At 33.3% G+C, this 23731-nt stretch overlaps 3 protein-coding genes and 1 long non-coding RNA gene across 11 annotated transcripts; 1 reads left to right on the top strand and 3 right to left on the bottom strand.

The window, feature by feature from the left end:
- Nucleotides 1-911: 911 nt before the first annotated feature.
- On the bottom strand, nt 912-1361 carry LOC104757675 (uncharacterized). The gene has a single exon (XM_010480425.3). The coding sequence runs from the start codon at nt 1229-1231 to the stop codon at nt 1010-1012; it is 222 nt and encodes a 73-aa protein (XP_010478727.1). The 5' UTR covers nt 1232-1361; the 3' UTR covers nt 912-1009.
- A 1490-nt stretch (nt 1362-2851) lies between these two features.
- Nucleotides 2852-6141, bottom strand: LOC104757674 (NAC domain-containing protein 14). Of its 2 annotated transcripts, none has more exons than XM_019238735.2 (7): nt 5631-6141; nt 5181-5458; nt 4622-4936; nt 4129-4506; nt 3597-4040; nt 3306-3518; nt 2852-3209 (listed from the first exon to the last, which is right to left on the bottom strand). In XM_019238735.2, the coding sequence occupies exons 1-7, from the start codon at nt 5806-5808 to the stop codon at nt 3006-3008; spliced, it is 2010 nt and encodes a 669-aa protein (XP_019094280.2). In that variant the 5' UTR covers nt 5809-6141; the 3' UTR covers nt 2852-3005. The 2 variants fall into 2 exon arrangements, with proteins under 2 accessions (XP_019094280.2, XP_087349970.1); XM_087493844.1 differs by having other exon boundaries at nt 3597-4037; nt 5631-6051.
- A 3421-nt stretch (nt 6142-9562) lies between these two features.
- Nucleotides 9563-11059, bottom strand: LOC104757673 (uncharacterized). Of its 4 annotated transcripts, XR_015587564.1 has the most exons (5): nt 10860-11059; nt 10628-10745; nt 10204-10248; nt 9755-9822; nt 9563-9664 (listed from the first exon to the last, which is right to left on the bottom strand). It is a non-coding gene; the product is annotated as an uncharacterized LOC104757673 (long non-coding RNA). The 4 variants fall into 4 exon arrangements; XR_015587565.1 differs by lacking the exons at nt 10628-10745; nt 10860-11059 and adding an exon at nt 10351-10621 and having other exon boundaries at nt 9755-10113; XR_015587563.1 differs by lacking the exons at nt 10628-10745; nt 10860-11059 and adding an exon at nt 10351-10621.
- Nucleotides 11060-15456: 4397 nt separating this feature from the next.
- LOC104757672 (protein DETOXIFICATION 23) lies at nt 15457-21034 on the top strand. 4 transcript variants are annotated; one of them, XM_010480421.3, is made up of 8 exons: nt 15457-15917; nt 16981-17522; nt 17871-17957; nt 18643-18699; nt 18928-19166; nt 20276-20394; nt 20516-20602; nt 20718-21034. In XM_010480421.3, exons 1-8 carry the CDS (start codon nt 15657-15659, stop codon nt 20796-20798), a joined length of 1473 nt encoding a protein of 490 aa, XP_010478723.1. In that variant the 5' UTR covers nt 15457-15656; the 3' UTR covers nt 20799-21034. The 4 variants fall into 4 exon arrangements, 2 of the variants coding, with proteins under 2 accessions (XP_010478723.1, XP_019094348.1); XR_015585853.1 differs by having other exon boundaries at nt 15502-15917; nt 18928-19269; XM_019238803.2 differs by having other exon boundaries at nt 15523-15909.
- The last annotated feature ends 2697 nt before the right edge of the window (nt 21035-23731 follow it).

Below are 23731 nucleotides of genomic sequence, written 5' to 3'. Positions count from 1 at the left end.
GTTCTTAGAGAAAAAAAAAAAGTGTCTGATAATTCTCTGAAAAAGTTGTTTTTCTTGGAGAGAATCATGGTGGCCTTCGAGTATGAGAAACCAGATAAAATTTCACTCAAGGATCTTGTCTACATTGGCGAGTGTTTCTTGATGGCTCCACGTTGATTTGCTTACCTTTTTTTACGTTTAAAACTTTCTCCAGTCTCATATCTTGTTTCGCCCCCTTAGCCGAGTTGGGAGAAGCGAAAATATATTAGCCGCTGCATATATTATTTAGGGATTAAGCATATTTACATGAAACTATTCAAACAAATATGAATAATCCCAAAAAATGAGACCCTTATTTCGGAAAAGATGATTTAATAAAACTTCGAATATTCTTCAAGAAAATCTCAGCATCAAAAGACAAAAACTTTTAATCTAACTTACCAATTAAGTTTCTAGAAAATAAAAACAACTACCAATTAAGTCCAAAAAAACTAAAGAAGAGTAAATCATTCTCCAACCAAATAGTGGCGGATACAATTTTTCTACAAAAGGCAAGAAGAATTGAAGGCTTCCCTGGTCCAAAAGTACCAGAACTCCACATTGATATGATTAGATAAACTCAATCGGAAATAATAGACAATAGAACCGAGTACGCAGTTTTTTGTTTTTTTTCTTTTTGGTTACATCTCTTGATTATACAAAGACGACAACTACTAATTCGACATTTTGAGACCCTTCTAAATGAAATGGTGTCTCTCGTCTAATATTTTTACTAAGAAGATAAAGTCGGCAAAACAGAGTCTCTTCTTATTCTTCTTCTCAATTCTTTGACCAAGATCAAGTCCACGATAATGATAATTGATAACGTTCACCATCAAACCCCTTCAAACGTTTCAGAATAATTCAACAAAATTAAAAAGCACTGTAACTTGTTTTGTGGTTCCAATTAAAACAGAAGGATGCATTAATATAGAAAAAAGATCTTTATTTACACAGAAAGCTCATAGAGTCAAAGAAAAAAAAAACATTATTATGTAGAAGAAGAACGAGAATAATAAGGAGGAGGAGGAGGAGGAGAAGGAAGGAGAAGAGTGAGAGGAGCGGAACTAGAGTTATGAAAAGGAAGAGAGTATAAAATATGAAGTCGGAATCTCCTAGGAAAAGGTGCTTGAGAGAAGAGATGCTCCAAAACTCCGGCGAGCACCACCGTGTACTCTTTCATCATCTCAGCCAAAACAGTCACTAGCAACATTTTTCTTGATTAATCTCTTTAGCTTCAATCGAATCTTCTTGTTTCTTCTTGTGTGTGCGTTTCTTCTTGTTTTACAGATGGTATCAAGTTATATAATATATATAGTCAGAGAAGACTAGAGGAAGTTAAAATCTAGGGGTGTATTCTACTGTCTCTCTGGTCTTGGTTTGCTAACTCTCTTAAGGTGTCAATTTTAAATTAAATGCTCTATATTTGACTACTCACATTTAATAATAAAAAAATGCTTTTCCTACCAAAATAAAATAAAAATAAAGAAATGCTTTTGTTTAATTATTTTACCCAACATTTCTCCTTTATTAATTAACTTTCACTAGATAATAATAACTATATAATTAATTAAAATTATTTTTTTCATTCCATATGTCGAATGAATAGCAAACCAAACTTTTGATTTAAGTTTTTAATATATTTTTTTAATAATTATACGAATTATGAGAAAGTATTAATTTAAAAAGAAATAAATTATTCAATAATAAAAAGTTAAATGAAAAAAAAAACACTACTGAATTTAAACAATAAAACCGTAAAATAGCACAGTTTATGAAAATAGACAGAGTAGTTTTATCTGTTTATGAATTATTTAGTTAGTAGTACAACTAAATTTCGATTTTTTAATTGAAAAATTAATATAGAAATGTGCGTAGTTTTGAAGGACAAATAAAAAAGACACAAGTGTTGCGAAAGTATTAGGGGTAACGCACATTGTATTCGGATATATGAAACCTCACCACTCTTCTTTATCACGCAGGACCCCACTTCCCAAACCGGGTGATGTCTATCCGACTATCCCCCTTCCATCTTTATCTTCTTCTTTCCTTTTGTCGTCGTCATTTAATTATAACAAAAAAAAAAACAACTTTCATCCCTTGAATGTAACGACTAACGACATTAAAAAAAATTATATGTATATGCTGATTTTAGTATGTCTTTTAAAAAAAAGATAATGTTGAGCGTTACATTTTTTGGGTTCAAAATCAGGAAGGTATCAGAATCTGTGGAACGGTTTATGTGTGAAACTGTTAATAAAGTTTTTGGAACTATAAAAATTAAGACTCTGGTTTTAGTAACTTTTATGTGTTTGTTAGTATTTGTGGAATTTTGGATTATCTATAACCAAAGTTTGGTATATTGTTTGGATTTTTATATACTCCGGTAGGTCAGTCTATTTGGTTACGTGTCATAAGAGTAGGTCTAAATAGTCATGCATGGATAATACTCCCTCTGTTTTATGAAGATTGATGTTTTGAGACTTTCACACATATTAAGAAAATTTTTAGTTTTTATTTGTTAATTAATTTATAATTACTTTTTGGTAGAGAGAGAAAATATAAACCAATAGCAATTCAAAAATTTTAATATTTTAAATAATTACTTCTTAAAGTTTGCAAAACATCAATCTTTGTGGGACAAAAATATATTCCAAAATATCAATCATCTTTGTGAAAAAGAGGAATAAAAAATCTAATAGTAATATATGGTTCAAGTTAAACAAAGTTTTCTTGAAACTTGGACTGACTATGGAATAAAAAATCTAATAGTAATATATTGCGAGAGACACAACACACACACAAGTAATAGTTTTGAACTGCAAATATCAAAAAGAGAAGGACTACTTTGTTAATAATTCTAGAGAATTAGGCTTCATCACTCAACACTACAAAATAAATAAAAAAAACACTAAACACGATTAATTATACAAAAAAAAAAAAACAAAAAAAAAAAGAGACATGGAGAATGTCGCTATATATATTCATCAAGTAAACATGCCTTTCAAGGAATCCAATTGATGAAACAAGAAGCTACATTGGGCATCTCTTGACTCTTTCCATACTCCTACTAAAACGACGGCTATCACTGCCATTATTATCACCATACTACTATACTGCACCAAGCTCTTCTTCATTATCTTATTTTGTTTCTGCCATGATGATGATGATGATGACACATCTTCCTTTTCCTGCATCTCGCATTGTTTGAATCGAGCTTGTTAATGGTTTTTTCTTTCATTTATGTCAAAATGTTATTAGATGACTTGCTTACAGAAACATCTTACCTTTCTATGGCTTGCTTCTTCTTCACTGCGGTTTGAGTGTCTTCTTGTGTTGTTTGATGTTGTGGGAGGCTTCCGTAATCTCGTCTGCAGGCGGATTCTTCTCTGAGCAGTCCCCTGAGTCCTTAACTCAGCTGATTCCGACAGACTATGATCAGGCCCTCTTACTCTTGTCTTATCTCTGTTAAGGAAGCATCTTTCATTTACCTCTACGACCTGCATATTCATCAATGGTCATTTGAGAAGGTCATTCAAAGTGGATCTCAATACTAGCCAGACAACTGAATCCCTTACCTTGGACATTGCAGATTGTACTTCATCCTCTTCATAGCTGTCTGCATCTCTCTCTTTCCTGTGGTTAACTAGCGCCAATGGCTGTTCTATTTGCAGCCGAATTCTTCTAGGAGCAGTGCCTTGTTCCACAACAAAGTCCTCATTCGTCTGAATCTCCCGAGACCTAGCCTTGAACCCCGAAATGTCACTGGGACTAATCTTGCGGTCAACAGAGTTTTGTTCAAAAGATGATTGCTCGAAGGATGACTGCTCAGGATGATTGACATTATAGTTAAAGGGATCGATAGATGCATAAGAAGCTGAAGCATACTGCCCTAAAACATTGCTATGAAGTGGCGTCAAGGTACGAGAGGAGCCGGATGAAGATTGGATCTCTACTACCTCCTTGCTATCAACAAGGTGTTCACTGACCCATCTGGGAGCTACATTATCAGGTACAAACTGCTGTACAAGAAGAAACACTAATGGTCAGTCCCAGATCAACATCATCTTATATGTGAGTTGCTTTAGCGTTTATGAACATTGTGGTTACCTGTGAGCCGGCGACTTCAGCACTCCCATCAAGAAAAGCAACAGCGTCTTTGCGAAACGGGTACTCAGTAGGCAACAGTCTTGTATTTCCAGGCCAATGCATCATATTTGGAAGTACAAAGTCTTTCCTTTCAGTAGAGGAATCATTATTGTTATGAAATACATCATCCAAGACATCTGCTAAGGATGCATCTTGTATAGCGGCACCATCCTGAAAATGTAGTCCATAATCGAAGTTGCCAAAATCGCCAGTATACATCGAATCCATATGTGATGAAGCAAAATCGATGCTTGACTGAGCTGGATGATACGCTCTTTCATCCATTTGAGTAAAGATGGGTCCATAATGAGTTGAATTGAACCTTGCAAGTGGAGTTTCCTATATCACAGGAAAACACAAACTGGTTTATGATGAGACCTGATGAAACAAATTGTGAAACAGAATGGCACACTTAGTGCAAACAGATAAATCATAACCGAAAAATATGTAATACCTCTACTATGGTTTTCCCCAAAACACGGTCTTTGGCGCGAGATGATTCAGGGCGATTGATAGAAGTATTGTTTATCACTGAAACATCAGGTTTCACATCATTATTCTTTTCGTTTAAACACCTCTCAGTGTCATCCGATCTATTTAAAGCATGTACACAAGACGCAGCTGTTTCTTGAACCATTTCAGAAGATGTATCATCAGGAGAGCATCTGGTAGTGGTAGGTGTTGTATTAACATTCTCTATTTCGTCACAGTTTGCAGTATCACAACTATCATTAGGCTTGTGGAACAAGCGACACAAAACATACGGATTCTGTTCCAAACACACACACCCAAAACAGAACAATATAAGCAAGCCAAAGAGTTGTACAAAACAAATATCAACAAGCCAAAAGGTCACCGTCAAAGACAAAAACGTTCATCCAAGAGTAATAGTACTAAAACTAAACAACATCAACTCGCTTATGGCCATTCCAATAAACAAACTCTTACTATATGAAGCAGACAGGGAGCTAGAATTGACCTTAAATAGAATGAGAAAAAGAGAATAAACAGACCTGGCCAGGTGCAGTGCCATCAAGTTCCTTATCAGTAGCACGATACTCATGCATAATCCAATTAGTGCGCCCTCCTCTAGGAGCTCGACCACGATAAAAGACAAGAGTCTTCTTCATACCAATGATCACCTTCTTAGACTTAATAGTTCTATCTTTCCCAGTAGCTTTCCAGTAACCAATGTCAGTAGCTCTATTAGAACGATGACCACTCGGATACTTCCGATCACGAGGACAAAAAAAGAACCATTCTTGATCATCTGTCTTTATCACCGAAAGCCCTAAAAAACAATCAAACAAAACCCTTAACATCATCACTCTCAAAACAAATCCAAAATTTTCACAAAAAGCTTCAACCTTTTGCAATTCTCAACATCTGTAAACTCTGTTTCTTTGTGTTCTTCTCTACCATAAAGAAGATGAAATCATGAAGAAGAACAAGAGAGAACTAACCAGGTAAGTCCCATGGCTCCCACTTGCAAACATCGATCTCAGGGATGACTCTAACCTCTGAATCACGACCGTTAATTTTTAGCCGTAGGTAATGATTGATGAGTTCTTCATCCGTTGGTCTAAATCTGAAACCTAGAGGTAAAGCTTCCATAGACAACAAAGCTTGCTCCGTCGTCATCTCCGGTAAAGTTTTGATTTTTTCTTTTTGGGTCTTCTTTGGTTCACAAAACAAACCTGAAGCAAGCTCTTTGAGCTGAGCTTGAGCTTGAGCTTGAGCTTGAGCTTGAGCTTGAGCTTGACCCACTTGGTTGCAGTGGTGTGCCAATTGTGCTATGTTCTGACTCGCACGTGTGACGTCAGTGTATTTGATTTACCTATTTTACCCTCGGTTAAGTCGATATAATTACGGGAACCACGGCTCAATCCTTTTAGGCGCCGTTTGCTATCTTTTTTTGACTCGATGGTAAGTCTACGTACGTGCCGTCAGGGTCCACCACACACATTAGATTCCTTCACGTGGTTCTATAAAGTTGCTTAATATAGATGATATATGTATTTTAACTTTTCCCATTTCTGGCATATGTTGTGTATTCAGTTAACTACTATATGTCGTGAATGCATCATGCATCATGCATCATATGATCAACCTCAGGCAAGATTACATTGTTGTCTGTTTTTGTCGTAATCAATGAATACATTTTTGACATACTCATCTCTATTTACGGCTTTGGAACGATTAATATATTTTTTTGTTCTATTTGTTGTAGACTTGTAGTATGAGATGATTCATTCACCAACCAAACTAGATTCTAACATTTTTGTGTCTAGGACCAAACACATAATTCTTTGCATATCATACTGTATACTATTTGTCGGGGTTATTATTTGGAAAGATTTACATAGAGCCGTGTAATACTAAATACTATAACTATAAAGAGTCATTGCTAAAAAGAAGAAAAAAAAGGTTAAAGTTTCATAAAGTACAAAAAGCCATCCCTGCTCTGTAAAAGTTACGTGTCCGTAACTCTCATCCCCAATTATTGATCCTATTTTTAATGGGCTGGTATTTCGGCCCACTAAGGTTTTGGTCTGTCATAGTTTCATGATTGGGCCACACGTTAGATCCAAATTTCACTTGTTCCTATCACTGTACACTGTACAGTAGGTTGAACCCGCGGTACACTGCGGATCAAATATTTTTTTAATAACTTCTTGTTTTAAAATTTTATAGTACTAGGTAGTAATCCGTGCCGTAGCACGGGCAAAATATTTTCATATAATTATATAATTTTAAATATATAATGTAAGTATTTGTATATTATTAGTATGAAATCCGTAAAATCGGATTTCAGTTTGGTTTTAATTTGGATTATTACACGTATGTAACATAAACGTATCTACTTTGGAATGGAAAACACGTCCCTTCTCATCCCGTTTTATCATGTTCTGCTCCATCCCCTTTTGTCCTATATCTATCAGAATTTTGCTGTCTTACTATAATGCTTTGATCTTCATCAAGCTTAGTGGGCCCATGTCCACTCCCAGCCCATAGACTCACCTTGTTTAGTGGACCCATGTCCACTCCCTATCCGTGGGCTTATTAATATCCGACGACCGATTTGCTACGTCTGGGAGGCTTTAAAGATTTGTTTACCATCCCTAAAAATCACCACATAATCTTTCTTTGTGTTTTGTCTCCACTCGCACAGTTTCGACAATCACTTCCCGGAACGTCACCCATCCAAAAACTACTCCAGCTCAAACATAATTAACTTTGAAGTCCTCTCAAGACCCTTCACCAAAAAAATAACTGCGCTTTGCACTTTCGTGACATGGATGGCGTAAACCTCTCCGCAAACCGGGATGTCACGCTTATGATCGTTCTCTTTTAAATAATTACTTGTTAGGCAATATTTTTAATAGAGAGTGGGTAAAAAATATAGACGGATACCAAATTATTTTTGAATATTTAATTTTTATTTACTTATTTGAAATTATCAAAAAGGAATTACAATTTTAACAAACTATCTATCTGTTTTTTTTAAATACTAAAATTCTGAAAGTACCCGTTCCAAAGTGGAGAATTACTTCACCAAATATATAAAGTCTCCGTTTGAATATTTAATTTATATAGTTAGTGGATATTTCTCAAAACCTCGCAAAATATTTTTAAAATGTCCAAAATTCTCAATATACCCATCTAATATTAGTTCTTTATATGTTATATAGTGATTTTTTTTTAAATCGTTTAAGTGCTATTTTTTAGTTATAAAAATTATCCGTTTTTGTTGCACATCCACTATTTCTCATTGTAATACCATAAATAGCCCGGACTTAGTCATAATTTCATTTACATAATGTACATCAAATTTTTTAGTTTTCTATGTTTTCTGTTTAATGACACACAAAAAAAATATTTTTCTTTATTAGGTGTTCACAATAATGATTTCTCATCAAATGTAATTTATTGCATATTGGCATTCAACAAAGACAATGATGATGAATCATAAAATGAGTTGATTGTCATGGACTGCTGATGGTGGAATAATAAGAGATTTATTTGTCATAGTTTTTTTTTTTTTTTTTTAATTTTATCTGATAGAACCAAAAATAGTTTGAGAACCGAAATTAACCAAGAACAACAATAAACAGTAACATTATTATTCCTCAGTCTGCACTTGATCATGAAGCCAAGATGGCCCCCCACAAATGCTAAATATGACTGAAATCTACCATTCCTCATGACACTATTCGCGATAGCAATCCACACCTTATTCGCCGGAACAGCCACCAGATGACAATCCCAATAATTGAAGCCATCCAGCCACCTTATTCTCATTTATTTATAATATTGTTTTTTTTCTTTCAAATCTTTGATAAACATTAATAGCATGATAACCTTTGTAATTTATTTTATAAGCGACTTTCAATTAATAGTAGGGTTTTGGATGTTTAAGTACAATATAAATAAAGAATATACCATATAATAAAACTTAAGTATATGAAGTGATGTGATTTTTTCCATTATTTGCCTTATTTTATATGATAATTATGTATTTTCCAAATTAGTTTCTATGCAGTTCTGGTAACTATTTTAAGAGATTTATTAGTTGATAGCCGTTGAAGATGCGCAACATTTATGATGGAATTGATTTTGTTCCTTCTTTCCTTATGCATAGATTTTTGGATTTTGGTAACTAAATTTAAGGAATGATTTTGTTAATATAGCCGCTAATGGTAGTAACATTTATTATGAATCAAATACATTTAATTTTGATTTTATCTATTGCTAAACTTGTGGAGAAATCTTTGAATATAATAAATTATAATTATTAAAGTTAATAATTTGAATTTGCTACAGTTCCGTTTTTTATATTAATTTTAATCTATATTCAAAGATTTTTGATTATTAGATTAGTACAAATCAGAAATCGAATTAAAAAATTTGAATTTGATTAGAAAGTGAGATTCCTGATAAAAAGGAAGATATTGGATTTTTTTTTTTAGGATATTAGAATTAATTTTAAAATATCCTTGATTTTTTAAAAAGTTTGTTAACAAATTTAAGAAAATTAATCTGGTTTAATTTAATTTTCGAGATTTATGGAAACAGTAAGATTTGGATTTTTGAAATTTAATTGGATAAGTAATTAAGAAATAAAATATTTTAAATAAAAAGGGTAACTAAGTATTAGTTTAGTAGTATATTTTAAATAGGTCAACTTTTAGTTATTCTGTACTTCCAGTAATTTAGGAATTTATTCCTCCCGTAATATACATTTTAAATCGTTCAATATCACATTTATATTCATATCTGGTAACCAAGTTCATTTGTTATTTAATAAATCTCAATTAATGAGAATATTCTCATAATTATATTAAAGAATTTTATATCAATTAACACCATAATTATAGGACATGCAATCAAATGATTTGCGTTAAAAATCTACCTTAAATTTTGGTATAATTTAATGAACATTTTATTGCAAATATATAGGATAAGATTTATATTACAGTTTACATTTTCATCAAGCCTGCAAATGAACAAAAAAAACTTTTAAGAGATTTAATGAAGAATTCAAATAAATAAATAAAAAGGAAAAGAAAGAAGATAAAGTGAGTACCAGTAAGAGAATCTGATGAGATTTGGAGCTAGTCTCATTCAACGACGTCTCTCCGATCTTCATCTGAGCTGCATAAACCACACATTCAATATATCATCTATTTGTTGGCAGTCAAGAAAGTACCAAAAAAGAAAAGTCTTATATAACCTTCTATATTTCAGGTGTCGTGTACTTGCACATATATTCTAATGATAGGAAATTAAAGACCATAAGAAGCACAAAGACTCAAATACAAATCTTTGGATGATTTGACGTACATAAGGGAAAAGATTGGGTTTGAAATCATTAAGGGAAATTAAAGACCATAAGAAGCACAAAGACTCAAATACAAATTAATCAAGCAATCTTGTTTGTTCGGCCTGTAGATATATAAAAAGAAGCTGACCAAATTTGTTCTCATCATATCAGAAACTAAAGAATGAAACATTTTAATTCATTACCAAACCTACCAACATGTATCAGACTTCGCTCAGCTTTTGGTGCTCACTGGACTGCTGCAAAATGAGAGGACAAAGACAAAAAAAAAAAACAAATCATAATTACTAATTCAGAATAAAAACAAATTTCTACATTGTTTTCAAATTCAATCACTAAACTGGAAAAATATATGCTAATCTCCCCATAATAACATCGCTGTTCTAAGGATTCCACCGGTCCTCGCATAGTAAATCTGTGGAGAGGAAAGAATACAAATAGCATGTTAATCGCCTCAGCACAAACTTATAATAAAGGAGAAACAAAACGATTCCAGATAAAATTGAGAGAGAATCAAGATCAAAGAACTAATTTTTAAAAAATGAATGGAAATCAATACAAATCTTAAATCTCTCTGTTAATGAATGGAAAAAAAGAAGCAATTAGAGAGGTAGGGACAATATCTCAATGTCTTGCTTTGCTACCAGGTGCGTTCTCCATGGTCAAGCTCTATCTGCCGTCGTTGATGAGTACGCCACCACGTGACCGGAGAGATGATGATTATCATCCTAAAATCCTGATGAACCAGAGAAACCCCAAAATCAAAACACAAAATTCCAACTTAATTTGGGGTTAATCATTAGAAATAGATTTAAAATTTAAACTTAAAAGAATCAAAATAAATAAAAACCTTAGTATATACACGGCGCGTGAACAAAATTTGATTCTTCTTCCATTGCCTTCTTCTCTTCTTCCATCTTCTCACGTTTATGTTATGGAGAGAACCTCGGCTCCGTCTTCCTCTCTTATGGAGAGAATCTTGTGTCAAACCTCCTCCACCATGGAGAAAACCTTGGCTCCATCTTCCTTTCTTGGGGAGATAACCTTGCGTCCAACCTTCTCCACCTTCCTCCCTTGGGGAGATAACCTTGCGTCCAACCTCCTCCACCATAAAGAAAACTTTGGCTCTGCCCTCCTCATGTGTGGAGAGAACATGTTCACTTCTTTTAGCTATCTCAAAATGGGTTGCTCCAACAACCAATGAAACTAAAGACCCTTTTCTAACGTCACAAAATCTTTTGATAGTAACTAATGTTAAATTTTTCAACTTATTCGTGGAAGTGTCTTTGACACACCATAATGTAGTTCAAAAAACATTTCGAATAAAAAATATATTACATAGTATACTAATCAATGATGTATCATCACAATAAAGTATGATCACCATGGAGAAAACCTCGGCTCCGCCCTTCTCCCTTATTGAGAGAACCTTGCGTCCAACCTCTTCCACCATGGAGAGAACCTTGGCTCCGCCTTTCCTCCCTTGGAGAGATAACCTTGCGTCCAACTTCCTCCACCTTTCTCTCTTGGGGAGATAACCTTGTGTCCAACCTTCTCCACCATAGAGAGAACCTTGGCTCTGCCCTCCTCCTGTGTGGAGATAACTATCCACGTCTTTTTGCTATCTCAAAATGGCTTGCTTCGACAACCAATGAAAGTAAAACATTTTTCTAACGTTACAAAATCTTTTGATAGTAGCTAATGTTAAATTTCTCAATGTCTTCGTGGAATTGTCTTTGACACACCATGATATAGCCTCTGTCTCCGTAACCCCCCAACCGCCACCTTGCTTAGTGAGCCCATGTCCACTCTCATTCCATGGGCCACCTTAGTAAGTGGGCCCTACATCTATTCATGGCCCGTGGACCCACCCATATTTGATGGCTGCTTACGTTTTGGAGGTTTTAAAAACTTGTTTACCGACCCTACAAATCAACAAATGATCCTTTCATGTGTTTTGTCCTCCCTCGCACAGTTCCGATAATCACTTTCAGGAAGGTCATTCATCATGAAGTTCTCTCATGACCCTTGACCGAAAAGATAAGTGCATTTTGGCGATATAGGTGGTCAAATCAATTCTTTTAAACTTTTTCGCAAACCAGGGTGTCACAGTCTTCGAACTCCTATGGATCTATCAACAACTATTTATGTTTTTTTCCAATCTATTTATCTATGTTTGTTGTAAGTTTGTGTTTGATTAGCCTATTTTATCCATCCATTAAGTTGATGAGCTTCTACTCGTTATCTCCCTTTTGGATGAAATGAATAGTGGTAACAATTATGTGTAAAAAAAAAGGGTTTATGACCAACCAATCAAGGTTGAGAAATTAGAAGAAAATTAATTTTACATAATTAAAAAAATTATAGAAAATTATAACCACGGTAATATATGAATCCAAAATAATTCAAAGAAGAAAATATAAATTAAACAAAACAATATAAAAATACTACAATAAATTTGAAAATACAGTATTAGGAAACAAAGACGCATATATTAATCTTTTTTTTTGGGTTAACATATTAATCTTACATATTCCCAACTGAAAAAGGAGAAAGTATGAGTAAATTTTGGTTTAAAAAAAATAAGACAAATTTATGATCCCATTAAATAAAGTTCCCAATTAAATAAAGTTGAAAGCAGTGTTTTTAAATATGTTATTTTGTTAGATGAAAAATATGAGACGATTGATGTTTATATAGAAGTGAATATTTTCAAAATTTATAATTAATTATTAACTATATATTTTCCTTAATCCCTATTTCTGCTTTTTTTTGTAGAATTAATAACTTAAATTTAAAAATATGTACATAATATTATAATATTGAATTTTATGAAATATATATATATATATATATATATATAATCTCTTTATAATTATTTAAAAATACTTTGTAATTTTTGATAATTTTTGTAATTTTTGATAATTATTTTTTTGTATTATTAATATTTTTTAAAACAAATATTTTGTTTTTGTTGTAATCAAATTACTCTTCTTAAATATTAACTTTTACACATGTCAAAATCTCAGATTGATAACTTGACACATGTCAAAATCTTGTTAATGGCTAACTTTCAAAACCTAACTTTATATAATAAGATTGAGTGGCAATTGCTGTAAATAAAGTGAGGATTTCAGACATATTCAAAAACATACTCCTCTTTTAATTATAAAAAAATTATTTCTTTTCACACAACCAATAAATTATTAAACTAGACTAACTAGTTTTGAACAGTATGAAAATTCATGGAAAAGTATTTTTGTTAAGAAATATGTGCACTCTAACACACTTTTCTATAAAAAATTACATTCTAACACACTTTTGCACCACCACACACTTTTTTATATTGTTTTACTTTCTTACCCTTTAACTCTCTCTCCAAACATATTACTTCCCAACAATACATCCTTCTTTTATTTTTTATTTTTATTTTATTTCATTTCATTTATCTTATTTTTCTCACCCTCTCTAACTCTCTCTCCATCTCCAAATAATTTTTATTTTATTTGTTTATCTTACTCCCTTTCTTTAATATATGTGTTTGAATAATCTTGAGTGGTAGATAACAATATATATATATATTTCTTAGCCACATTTATACATTTCTTTTAATTTTGCATTTTGATATATTTATCATCTATAAAATCAAATCTATATGCTTATATGTTTATGATTATTTAGTTTCATGTTCAATATATATAATATCATCCATCAAATCTTTTTAATTTGTTATTGACCATCAGTTTTATGTTTACTAGTAAAAATTATTCAGATTTAGCTACATTTGTTACAATTGATATGAAATTAAATTTATGATTATGGTTTATGATATAAAATTTAGGATTTAGGGTTTAGAGTTTTAGAGGTGTAGGGTTTAGAGTTTAGTATAGGATATAATGAACAGTTTCATGCTTAGGTTTTTAGGGGATATGATGAGGTTAAAATTGTTTGATAGTTAACAATGACTACTTCACCAACACAAATAGTTTTTAGTGGACGTGTATAACTTAGTGTCCATGTGGACTTGATTTTATGGACATGAAAGATTAAAATCGTTTGATAGTTTACCATGACTACTTTACTAAACCACAAATTGTTTAATTAATTAGGTATTCATATGTTTTTTTTTCTGGTCATCCAAAAATAAGTATTCATCTATGCATGTTAACCATCCACATAATAGCGAACAACATCAATGAATTTGGAAATTTATAAAGAATGTAATGCAAGAAGTCAAAAATTTGGTCTAAATTAAGGTTCAGGGTGTACAGGTTGGGGTAGGTCAATTTCAATGTTTTATAGTAAAAGATCTTCATATTTCACTACATTTGTTAAAATTTCTATGAAATTAAATTTATGATTATGGTTTATGATCTAAGGTTAAGGTCTAAAGTTTAGGATTTAGGTTTTAGGGTATAGGGTTTAGGCTTTAGGGTATAGGGTTTAAGATTTAGGGTTTCGAGGTTTAGGGTTTAGGATATAATATAATGAACAGTATCATGCTTAGTTTTTTAGGGGATATGATGAGGTTAAAATTGTTTGATAGTTAACAACGATTGTTTCACCAGAACACAAGTAGTTTTTAGTGGATGTGTATAACTCATCATCCATGTGGATTTGATTTTAAGTATCCAAATAAGTATCCACAAATAAGACATTAGTATCCACATAATAAGACTTTTTTAGCATCCGCATTACAATTAACAAATATTCAACTATAATTGGATAATATATATATATATATAAGGTCACTGTCTCGTGGATATCATGTGGTTAATTTACATGTAAACTAACCATATGGTTAATATTTTGTGGACACCATATGGTCGTTGTCTCGTGGACAACCCTTAAAAAATAACATATGGAAATTGATTGTTGATGCCACAAAGAAACTAAATATATGGTCACTGTCTCGTGGATATCATGTGGTCAGTTTACATGTATTATTATGTTTTTATATGATCATCCACAAATAAGTATCCACATAATAAGACACTTTAAGTATCCACATAATAATGAACAAATATTAAACTATAAATGAATAATTATACATATTATTCAATTTTAAGCATAGTAAAATGGATCTTAAAATATTTGAAAAATATAATTATAATGAATCACAAAAATAAAATCAACCATATATATCATAATAATTAAATAAAGTGTTTACAAAGAGAGAAGAAAAAGAAAAGAAACAAAAAAAGTAAAAAGAAGAATTGGAAAAATATGACATAAAAGTGTTTGAGATAAAAAATAGAACATTTATATTTGTTTTAGTTGATAGTAAAAATGGTCTCCACATTTTATTTTGTTTGAACTCTAGTTTGATCTCTCTCATATTCTTGTTATATATAGGAATAAAATAGTCCAAAAATTATGTAAATAATGTAAAAAGTTGTAAAAAAGTGCCTCATATATAGAAAGTGTGCTAGAATGCAAACACTTTCATCAAAAGTGTGCCATAGTGTCAATCTCTCTTTTGTTAAATAACCAATTTGGCAAAGAATCTTAAAAAAGATGTATAGGCCGGCTTTTCACCTCCTCCGTTAATAAACAAAAACGACCCACCAAACAAAATTCTCTCCTCTCTCCTCTCTCCTCTTCCCTTGCCTTCTATGTTCTCTCTCTTCACTCTCTCTTGTAAGCCATGGGAGGAGAAGTGACGGAGACCCTACTGCAAAAGTCCACGGAGAGCGGCAGAGAAGAGGATGAGTTGGGGATCCGAGAGAAGGTTTGCAGGGAATCTAAGAAGCTATGGGTTGTGGCTGGGCCAGCGATCTTTACGAGATTCTCTACGTCAGGACTATCTTTGATAACTCAAGCTTTCATTGGCCACCTTGGCTCAACCGAGTTGGCCGCTTACTCCATCACCCTCACCGTTCTCCTCCGTTTCAGTAATGGTATCTTGGTTAGTTACTATATATGCATTAATTAACGAGAATAATACAACAATAATATCTCTTATTCTTTCACTAACACTTCACTAAAAAGAAAATAATTTTTTTTGTTCGTAATAAAGACTAGAGTATCTATGTTAGGGTGTTTGGAGTAGTTTGAATGATATATATGTTTGGAGTAATTTGAATGACATATATGGTGACGTGAATGCTTAGATAGACTTCTTGTCGGAGATTGTTTTGGTTTCTTCTTCAACCAGTCATAAATTCACAACCACACAACTCTTTGGCCTTATGAAATTAAAATATGTCATATCTTTACTTTATAGATTGTATGTAGACGGACGGGTTTGGAAGACATTGTTGGTCGTACTTGTTGTTAAGGTGTTCGTTTATTGTTAATGTCGTTACCTTTTTGCTTTGCACATAGACAAGTCTTAACGAATTTGAACTCCGTTAGATTTGATTATTACATCAATTGTTTTTTTGCAGCAAAAACATTTCATTGTAAGCTAGATTTTAATTGGGTGAATAATTTTTTTAAAGAAAAGTTGGAGAATATAAGAAACCCCTTTAACAAAAAAATGTTGGGGAATATATTGATTCTACAAAAAATTTCGGAAAAAATTGCTTAGAAATGACGCAACATAAACGAATGGTCAGAAAGATTAATATTAATTATGACGAATAATATTCCTTTTTAAATTTGTGCTCCGATCCGTAGTGTAGCAAAGACAACATTGTCAAGAAGTGACAAGATTCATTGGCCACTAATGTCCAAATGGGCACCTGCCAATGCCGATGATATTTTGGTTGGTCTGCGTGAGATTCCTATTATGATATGAAATAGTGCTTATGATGTTATTAGTCTTTTAAAGGGTAGTTGTTATGCTTTCTACTTTTCTAAAATGCATACTTTATTAGGACATATTATAAGCGTTTATTTTCATCGGATGTCCCCTTGCATTGGGTTGATAGTTATCACGTTATGATTTATGAGTGTCATTCACCATGAAATAGTTTTTTTTTTTTTTTAACCGTGTAATAACGATACGTCCATGACAATATATGCAGTTAGGCATGGCTAGTGCACTAGAAACATTATGTGGTCAAGCCTACGGAGCAAAACAATATCATATGCTTGGGATTTACCTCCAGCGATCATGGATCGTCCTCATAGGCTGTACCATGTGCCTCATGCCCATCTACATCTTTTCGGGCCCAATCCTCTTGGCCCTAGGTCAAGAGGAACGCCTTGTTCGTGTGGCTCGGAAAATAGCTCTATGGGTCATAGGCATCAACATCTCTTTCGTGCCTTCCTTCACTTGCCAAATGTTCCTCCAAGCTCAGAGCAAGAACAAGATCATCGCCTACGTGGCTGCTGTCTCATTAGGGGTCCATGTCTTCTTGTCGTGGCTTCTAGTGGTTCATTTTGATTTGGGGATCGCTGGTGCCATGACCTCGTCTCTCGTAGCGCACTGGTTGCCTAACATTGCGCAACTCTTGTTTGTCACGTGCGGTGGGTGTAAGGACACGTGGAGAGGATTCTCTTGGTTGGCTTTCAAGGATCTTTGGCCCGTTTTCAAACTATCTCTATCTTCCGGTGGAATGGTTTGGTATGATTTTCAGTCTTCCCAAGTTTTTATTGTGTCAAGTCCTAAAAGTATCAACACATGTCTCGTCAAACCAGCATCTACGTAAATATATATTAGTCATAGAATTATACAAATACCGTCGTTATCTAATAACTGTCACGTTGGTTGAAATAAGAGATGGTTATTTATGCATATATATTTAATATAAACAAGATTGAAAATTTTAAAATATACGTTATAGAGAATTATTGCATGTTTATGTATATATATATTCGTGACATAAACATGCATAAAAATTTTTTTTTTAAAAAAAACTATTGCTATCGTAATACATAATAGCAAGCACTTTATGATATGAATTTTTGGCAGCTTGGAGCTATGGTACAACTCGATCTTGATTCTGCTCACTGGAAACTTAAGAAATGCTGAAGTTGCTCTTAACGCACTTGCAATCTGGTAAAACTATATCAGTTTTAGGTCTCTTGTCTTTGAAGTTATATTCATACGTTTGTACATCTTTAGATTGTTGATCTGAATTCTAATACATGTATGATGTACACTGATGCCAATGGAAATGATAGGTACGGTCTAGGTTACTAATCGTACTAATTATACTCTCTATAGCTTATTGGCACCGGCGGAATGGCAGAATGCTTTTGCAATTGAGCATGATTTTATCGATTATATAATTATGCTATTCTACAATATTACCCACAAGAAACTTAGTTAAGAGACGAATGAATTCTTAATTTGGTATGAAAGTAACTTTGTGTATTACTACTATTGTAGATATTTTAGCTGAAATTTAAATATCTGATGAAATGTGTGCAATGATTTATTATTACAATCAAATTTTAGTTTTTGTAACACAATGTATTCAATTTCCAATTTGTCCATCGATCTCTTTTAAGCTCGTCAAATGGTTTTTGAAAATTTACGTAATTAAACTCTCTCTCTTTTTATTTTAGTACTGCTAGGTAATTGTCAGAGATGTTGTTGTTATTTTTATACTATTAGTTTCACTTTCACACATGCATGTTATGTAATCATATATGGTTCAAGCGAGACTCAAATCAAATAAAAAATTATTGTTATTTAGATTCAATATTATATGTTTTTCAATTTTTTTTTTTGTTCGCAGCATCAATATTAATGCACTAGAGATGATGGTAGCCTTCGGCTTCATGGCAGCAGCAAGGTGCACAAATATTATATATATTACATATTATATCATAGTATTAGATATATTTGATACATTAAACTGGCTAGAGTGATATATTTAATATTATAACATTAAACTGGCTAGAGTGATATATTTGATATATCTGATTTTAAATCGTCCTAAATATTAGATTATTCAAGATTCATTTAAACATCTTATTCTCTTTTTCTTACATTTTATTTTATGTTATAATATTTGCAATAGTGTAAGAGTATCAAATGAGATCGGGAGTGGAAACTCTAAAAGGGCCAAATTTGCGACAGTGATAGTGGTTTTGACATCACTTTCAATAGGAATCATCTTCTTCTTTGTCTTCCTGTTTTTAAGAGGAAGGGTTTCATACATTTTTACAAAAAGTGAAGCTGTTGCCACACAAGTAGCCGATCTTTCTCCACTCTTGGCCTTCTCCATTCTCTTGAACAGTGTGCAACCGGTTCTCTCTGGTAATGTATCTGTTTTAACATGATACATTCAATCAATGAAACATTATAAGGATTCGTTTTCCAGTGAGCACACTAATTCATGCATGAAACTGGTATTTTATAGGTATTCAGTCACTCTCACGTATAATGAGTTAACAATTTATCATTATCTGCAAATTAATTTAATCCAGAATGTAGAGATATTAATAGAAAAATACTTAGGTTCACCCCTAGGGGTGAACCTCTCCGTTCACCCCCTCTTCTTTCAGCCAATCAGAATCTTCCATCTAATATTTCATTTAAAAAATAAATCAAAATTAAATTAAAAAGCAAATCAAATTAAGGAAACAAATTCTGTATACTTTTAATTAAGGAAATTTAAATATTGGATTGGTTTAGATTTTTAAAATTAGAATAAAATTATATGTCGGTTTGAGTTTACAAATGAAGTGGTTAGGATTTAGATTTTACAACTAAAACGAAATTATATGTCGGTTTGGGTTTACAAATAAGGTGGTTAGGGTTTAGATTTTACAATTAGAATGAAATTATATGTCAGTTTGGATTCACAAATGAGATGGTTAGGGTTTAGATTTTACAAATAGAACAAAATTATATGTCGGTTTGGGTTCACAAATGAGATGTTAGGGTTTAGATTTCACGATTAGAACAAAATTATATGTCGGTTTGGGTTCACAAATGAGATGGTTAGGGTTTAGATTTTACAAGTAGAACAAAATTATATGTCGGTTTGGGTTCACAAATGAGATGTTAGGGTTTAGATTTCACGATTAGAACAAAATTATATGTCGGTTTGGGTTCACAAATGAGATGGTTAGAGTTTAGATTTTACAAGTAGAACGAAATTATATATCGGTTTGGGTTCACAAATGAGATGGTTAGGATTTAGATTTTATATATGTCGGTTTGGGTTTATTAAAGAGCGGTTTAAATTTTTTAATTTTATAATAATATATACAGATTTTATTTCCTTATTTTATAAGGGGGTGAATGGAGAGGTTCACTCCTAGGGGTGAACCCAAGTATTGTTCATATTAATATGGTTACACGACAAATTAAATTTGTTTCTAACCCTTAATTACATGTGAACTGATTATTACTGGTTGTAGGAGTTGCTGTTGGAGCAGGATGGCAAAAATATGTCACGTACGTTAACCTTGCTTGCTATTACTTTGTTGGAATCCCTTCCGGTGTTTTTCTTGGCTATGTTGTCGGTTTGCAAGTCAAAGTAAGTTCACTTTTTATCAGTCTTTTTTTAAAGTTGTTTATAGTTTTTTTACTGTCACAATAAATAATACATTTAGTGATAATATACAAGGTAATATAGTGTTTGTTTTCTTAAATTTTAGGGCGTGTGGTTAGGAATGATATTTGGAATTTTCGTTCAAACTTGTGTGCTTACCATAATGACTATGAGAACAAACTGGGATCAACAGGTACATACTATATACATTGAATATTATTTTATTAGTAATAAAAAAAATTATGATAAAATAATTGATGTGTATATTTCATTATTTGGCTTAATGCTTATTGTTAAATACACTGCAGGTGTCTTCGTCGTTGAAACGTTTGAACCGTTGGGTTGAACCAGCATCCAGAAGTGAAAACCAAACTTTACGGAAAGAATAATTGTGAAGATTGAAGTAAAATTGAGTTTGTAATCGACTTTTTAAATCTCTACTTCAATCTATATTGTCACACAAACTCAAGTCATGTGATGTGATGATGTCCTTGTAATTAGGGGTTTTAGCAAGATGAAAAATCATACTATATATAGTTATGTAAGAGAATTTTGATTGTAATGTTCGAGAAGACAACTCTTCTCCGTCATCTTTATGAAACGTCAATCAATTTTTTTTTTTAAACTTTTCGTGACAATTAATTGACGTTTAAATCTACAAGATATAAATGGTCCAAATTACCAATTAAAAACTAATTAATTTTACATTGAAAATTGAAAATATTATATACCTAAAAGAAAATAAATTATCTATAATATCATACAAATATTATTATATGAAGAGAGTATATTATCATACGTATCAAGATTTTTATGTAAAGTAGCAGTGGAGAATGGACGGCTTACTTCCTTTTGGTTTGATAACTGGTTACCATTAGGTAGATTGTTTGATGTTACGGGAGATAGAGGTGTTACCGCTTTGGAGATCAGTCGAAATATGTCAGTGGCTGAAGCATGGTCTTCTCGACGCAGGAGGAGCCACCGTCAGGCTCACCTAAAAGCGATTGAAGGGTTTCTGTCATCACAGTACCAGCATCGAAAAGAGCACAATGATATATATTGTTCTTTGGCGTGGGAAAATGGTGAATTCAGACCAACATTCTTTACTAACTCTGCAAATGGTTAGCAGTACAAGATCGATTAGTAAATGGTGCTCGTATGGTGCGGGGGAATAGGGGGCATAAGAGATCTGTAATTTGTGTCAAAACTGCACTGAAACACGAGATCATCTTTTTTTTTTGATGTGTGTATGCATCAGAAATTTGGGCTGTTTTAGCTAAAGGGGTGTCCTAAGCTAGATACACAACTAACTGGCAGGCGCTTCTTGTCCATGTCTCGGACCATCCTCTGGATCGAGTGGAGAGTTTTTTTACTAGGTATATCTTTCAACTCACAGCTTACACCATTTGGAGGGAACAGAATGGACGGAGACATGGTGATACACGAAATAGTCCAACTCTACTAATTAAGTGGATTGATCAACAAATAAGAAACCAGCTGCTGTCTCTTCAACGGTTGGGAGATCGTCAGTATGAGCAAGGTTTACAATTATGACTCTCTTTTATTTAGGGATAAAGCTTGGCTACTCTGTAGTGATTTTAATGAAATACTGGATGGTGATGATCACTCTCTTAATGCTTCCACCCCCTTCTGCACGACAGGAATGAGGGACTTCCAAGATTTTGCTAGCTACTGCGAACTTTCCGATATGCATTATCATGGACAAAGGTTTACATGGTGTAATAAGCGGCAAGATGAGGTTATCTGTAAAAAACTTGACAGAGTCCTTATTAATAACCATTGACTTCAGCACTTTGCTCAATCCTACTATGTGTTTGAACCGGGTGGGTGCTGGGACCATCTTAGGTGTCGGTTCTACCTCTCACCGGTGGCGCCAAAGATTAAGAAACCTTTCAAGTTTATCAATGTTACTACCTTTCATCCAGATTTCCCTAAGGATATGGAGGAGCAGTGGAGAAAGTATCCATCTCTGTTTCATTCTACTTCTGCAATGCACAGATTTTCAAAGCAATTGAAAGATTTAAAGCCTCGCTTGCGATCTTTGGAGAAACGCATGGTTGGTGCTATCTCAGTCCGCACAAAGGAAGCATATAAGATTTTATGTGATCTGCAGACTAAAACAATGGCAAATCCCACGTCATAAGCTGTTTGTGATGACGTGACTGCTTATGAAAAATGGAGAAAGCTTTCGGATATTGAGGAGAATTATTTGAAGCAGAAAGCGAAGCTTCATTGGTTGAAAGTTGGTGATCAAAATAATAAAGCATTCCATACTGCAGCTACTCTCCGTGAGTCCAGTAATAGTATCAAAGAGATTCAATGCGACAATGGTCAGGTCGTAGACACTCAAGATCAAATCAAAAGCGAAGCTGAAAGTTATTTTCAGGGTTTTCTCAATCTGCAACCCGCGGATTACACCCCCTGGTCGCAAGAGGAGCTGGAATCTGTTTTGGATTTTAAATGTAATGAGAGTGATAAGAGACTACTCACCCATGAAGTATCTAAGGAGGAGATCAGGAGGGTGTTATTTGCAATGCCAGGCTCAAAATCACCGAGACCGGATGGTTTTACTGTGGAGTTCTTCAAGGCTTCATGGGCAACCATAGGTGATGAATTTGTAGTGGCTATACAATCCTTTTTCAGAACTGGCTTTCTACCTAAAGGGGTCAACTCTACTATTCTGGCTCTCATATCAAAGAAGAAAAAAGTGAGACTCATGAAAGACTACAAACTGATTTCCTGCTGCAATGTCCTTTATAAGGTCATTTCGAAGATTCTGGCAAACTGACTAAAGATCATTCTACCGAAGTTCATCGTCCCTAATCAATCAACTTTTGTCAAGGACAAATTGCTAATGGAAAATGTGTTTCTTGCTACAGAAATTATTAAAGACTATCACAAGGACACAGTTTCTCCTCGTTGTGCTTTAAAGATAGACATATCTAAAGCTTTTGACTCTGTATAATGGAGTTTTTTACTTACCACCTTGAGAGCAATGGCATTTCCTGCGCAGTATGTCTACTGGATACAAACCTGCATCACAACCGCATCTTTCTCAGTCCAAGTTAATGGAGAACTAGCGGGTTACTTTGGTAGTACGAGAGGTTTACGGCAAGGCTGCTCACTCAGCCCATATCTTTTTGTTATTTGCATGAATGTACTCTCTCGCAAGCTTGATGTGGCTGCTGCGAATAGGGAATTTGGATACCACCCCAGGTGTAAAAAGTTGAAACTCACCCACCTTTGTTTTGCTGATGATCTAATGGTGTTTGTGGATGGCTCTAAACAGTCAGTCTCTGGT

This window comes from Camelina sativa, chromosome 17, assembly GCF_030686135.1.
Source record: "Camelina sativa cultivar CO46 ecotype springtype chromosome 17, ASM3068613v1".
NCBI lineage: Eukaryota > Viridiplantae > Streptophyta > Magnoliopsida > Brassicales > Brassicaceae > Camelina > Camelina sativa.
This window is presented reverse-complemented; position numbering and strand designations above follow the sequence as displayed.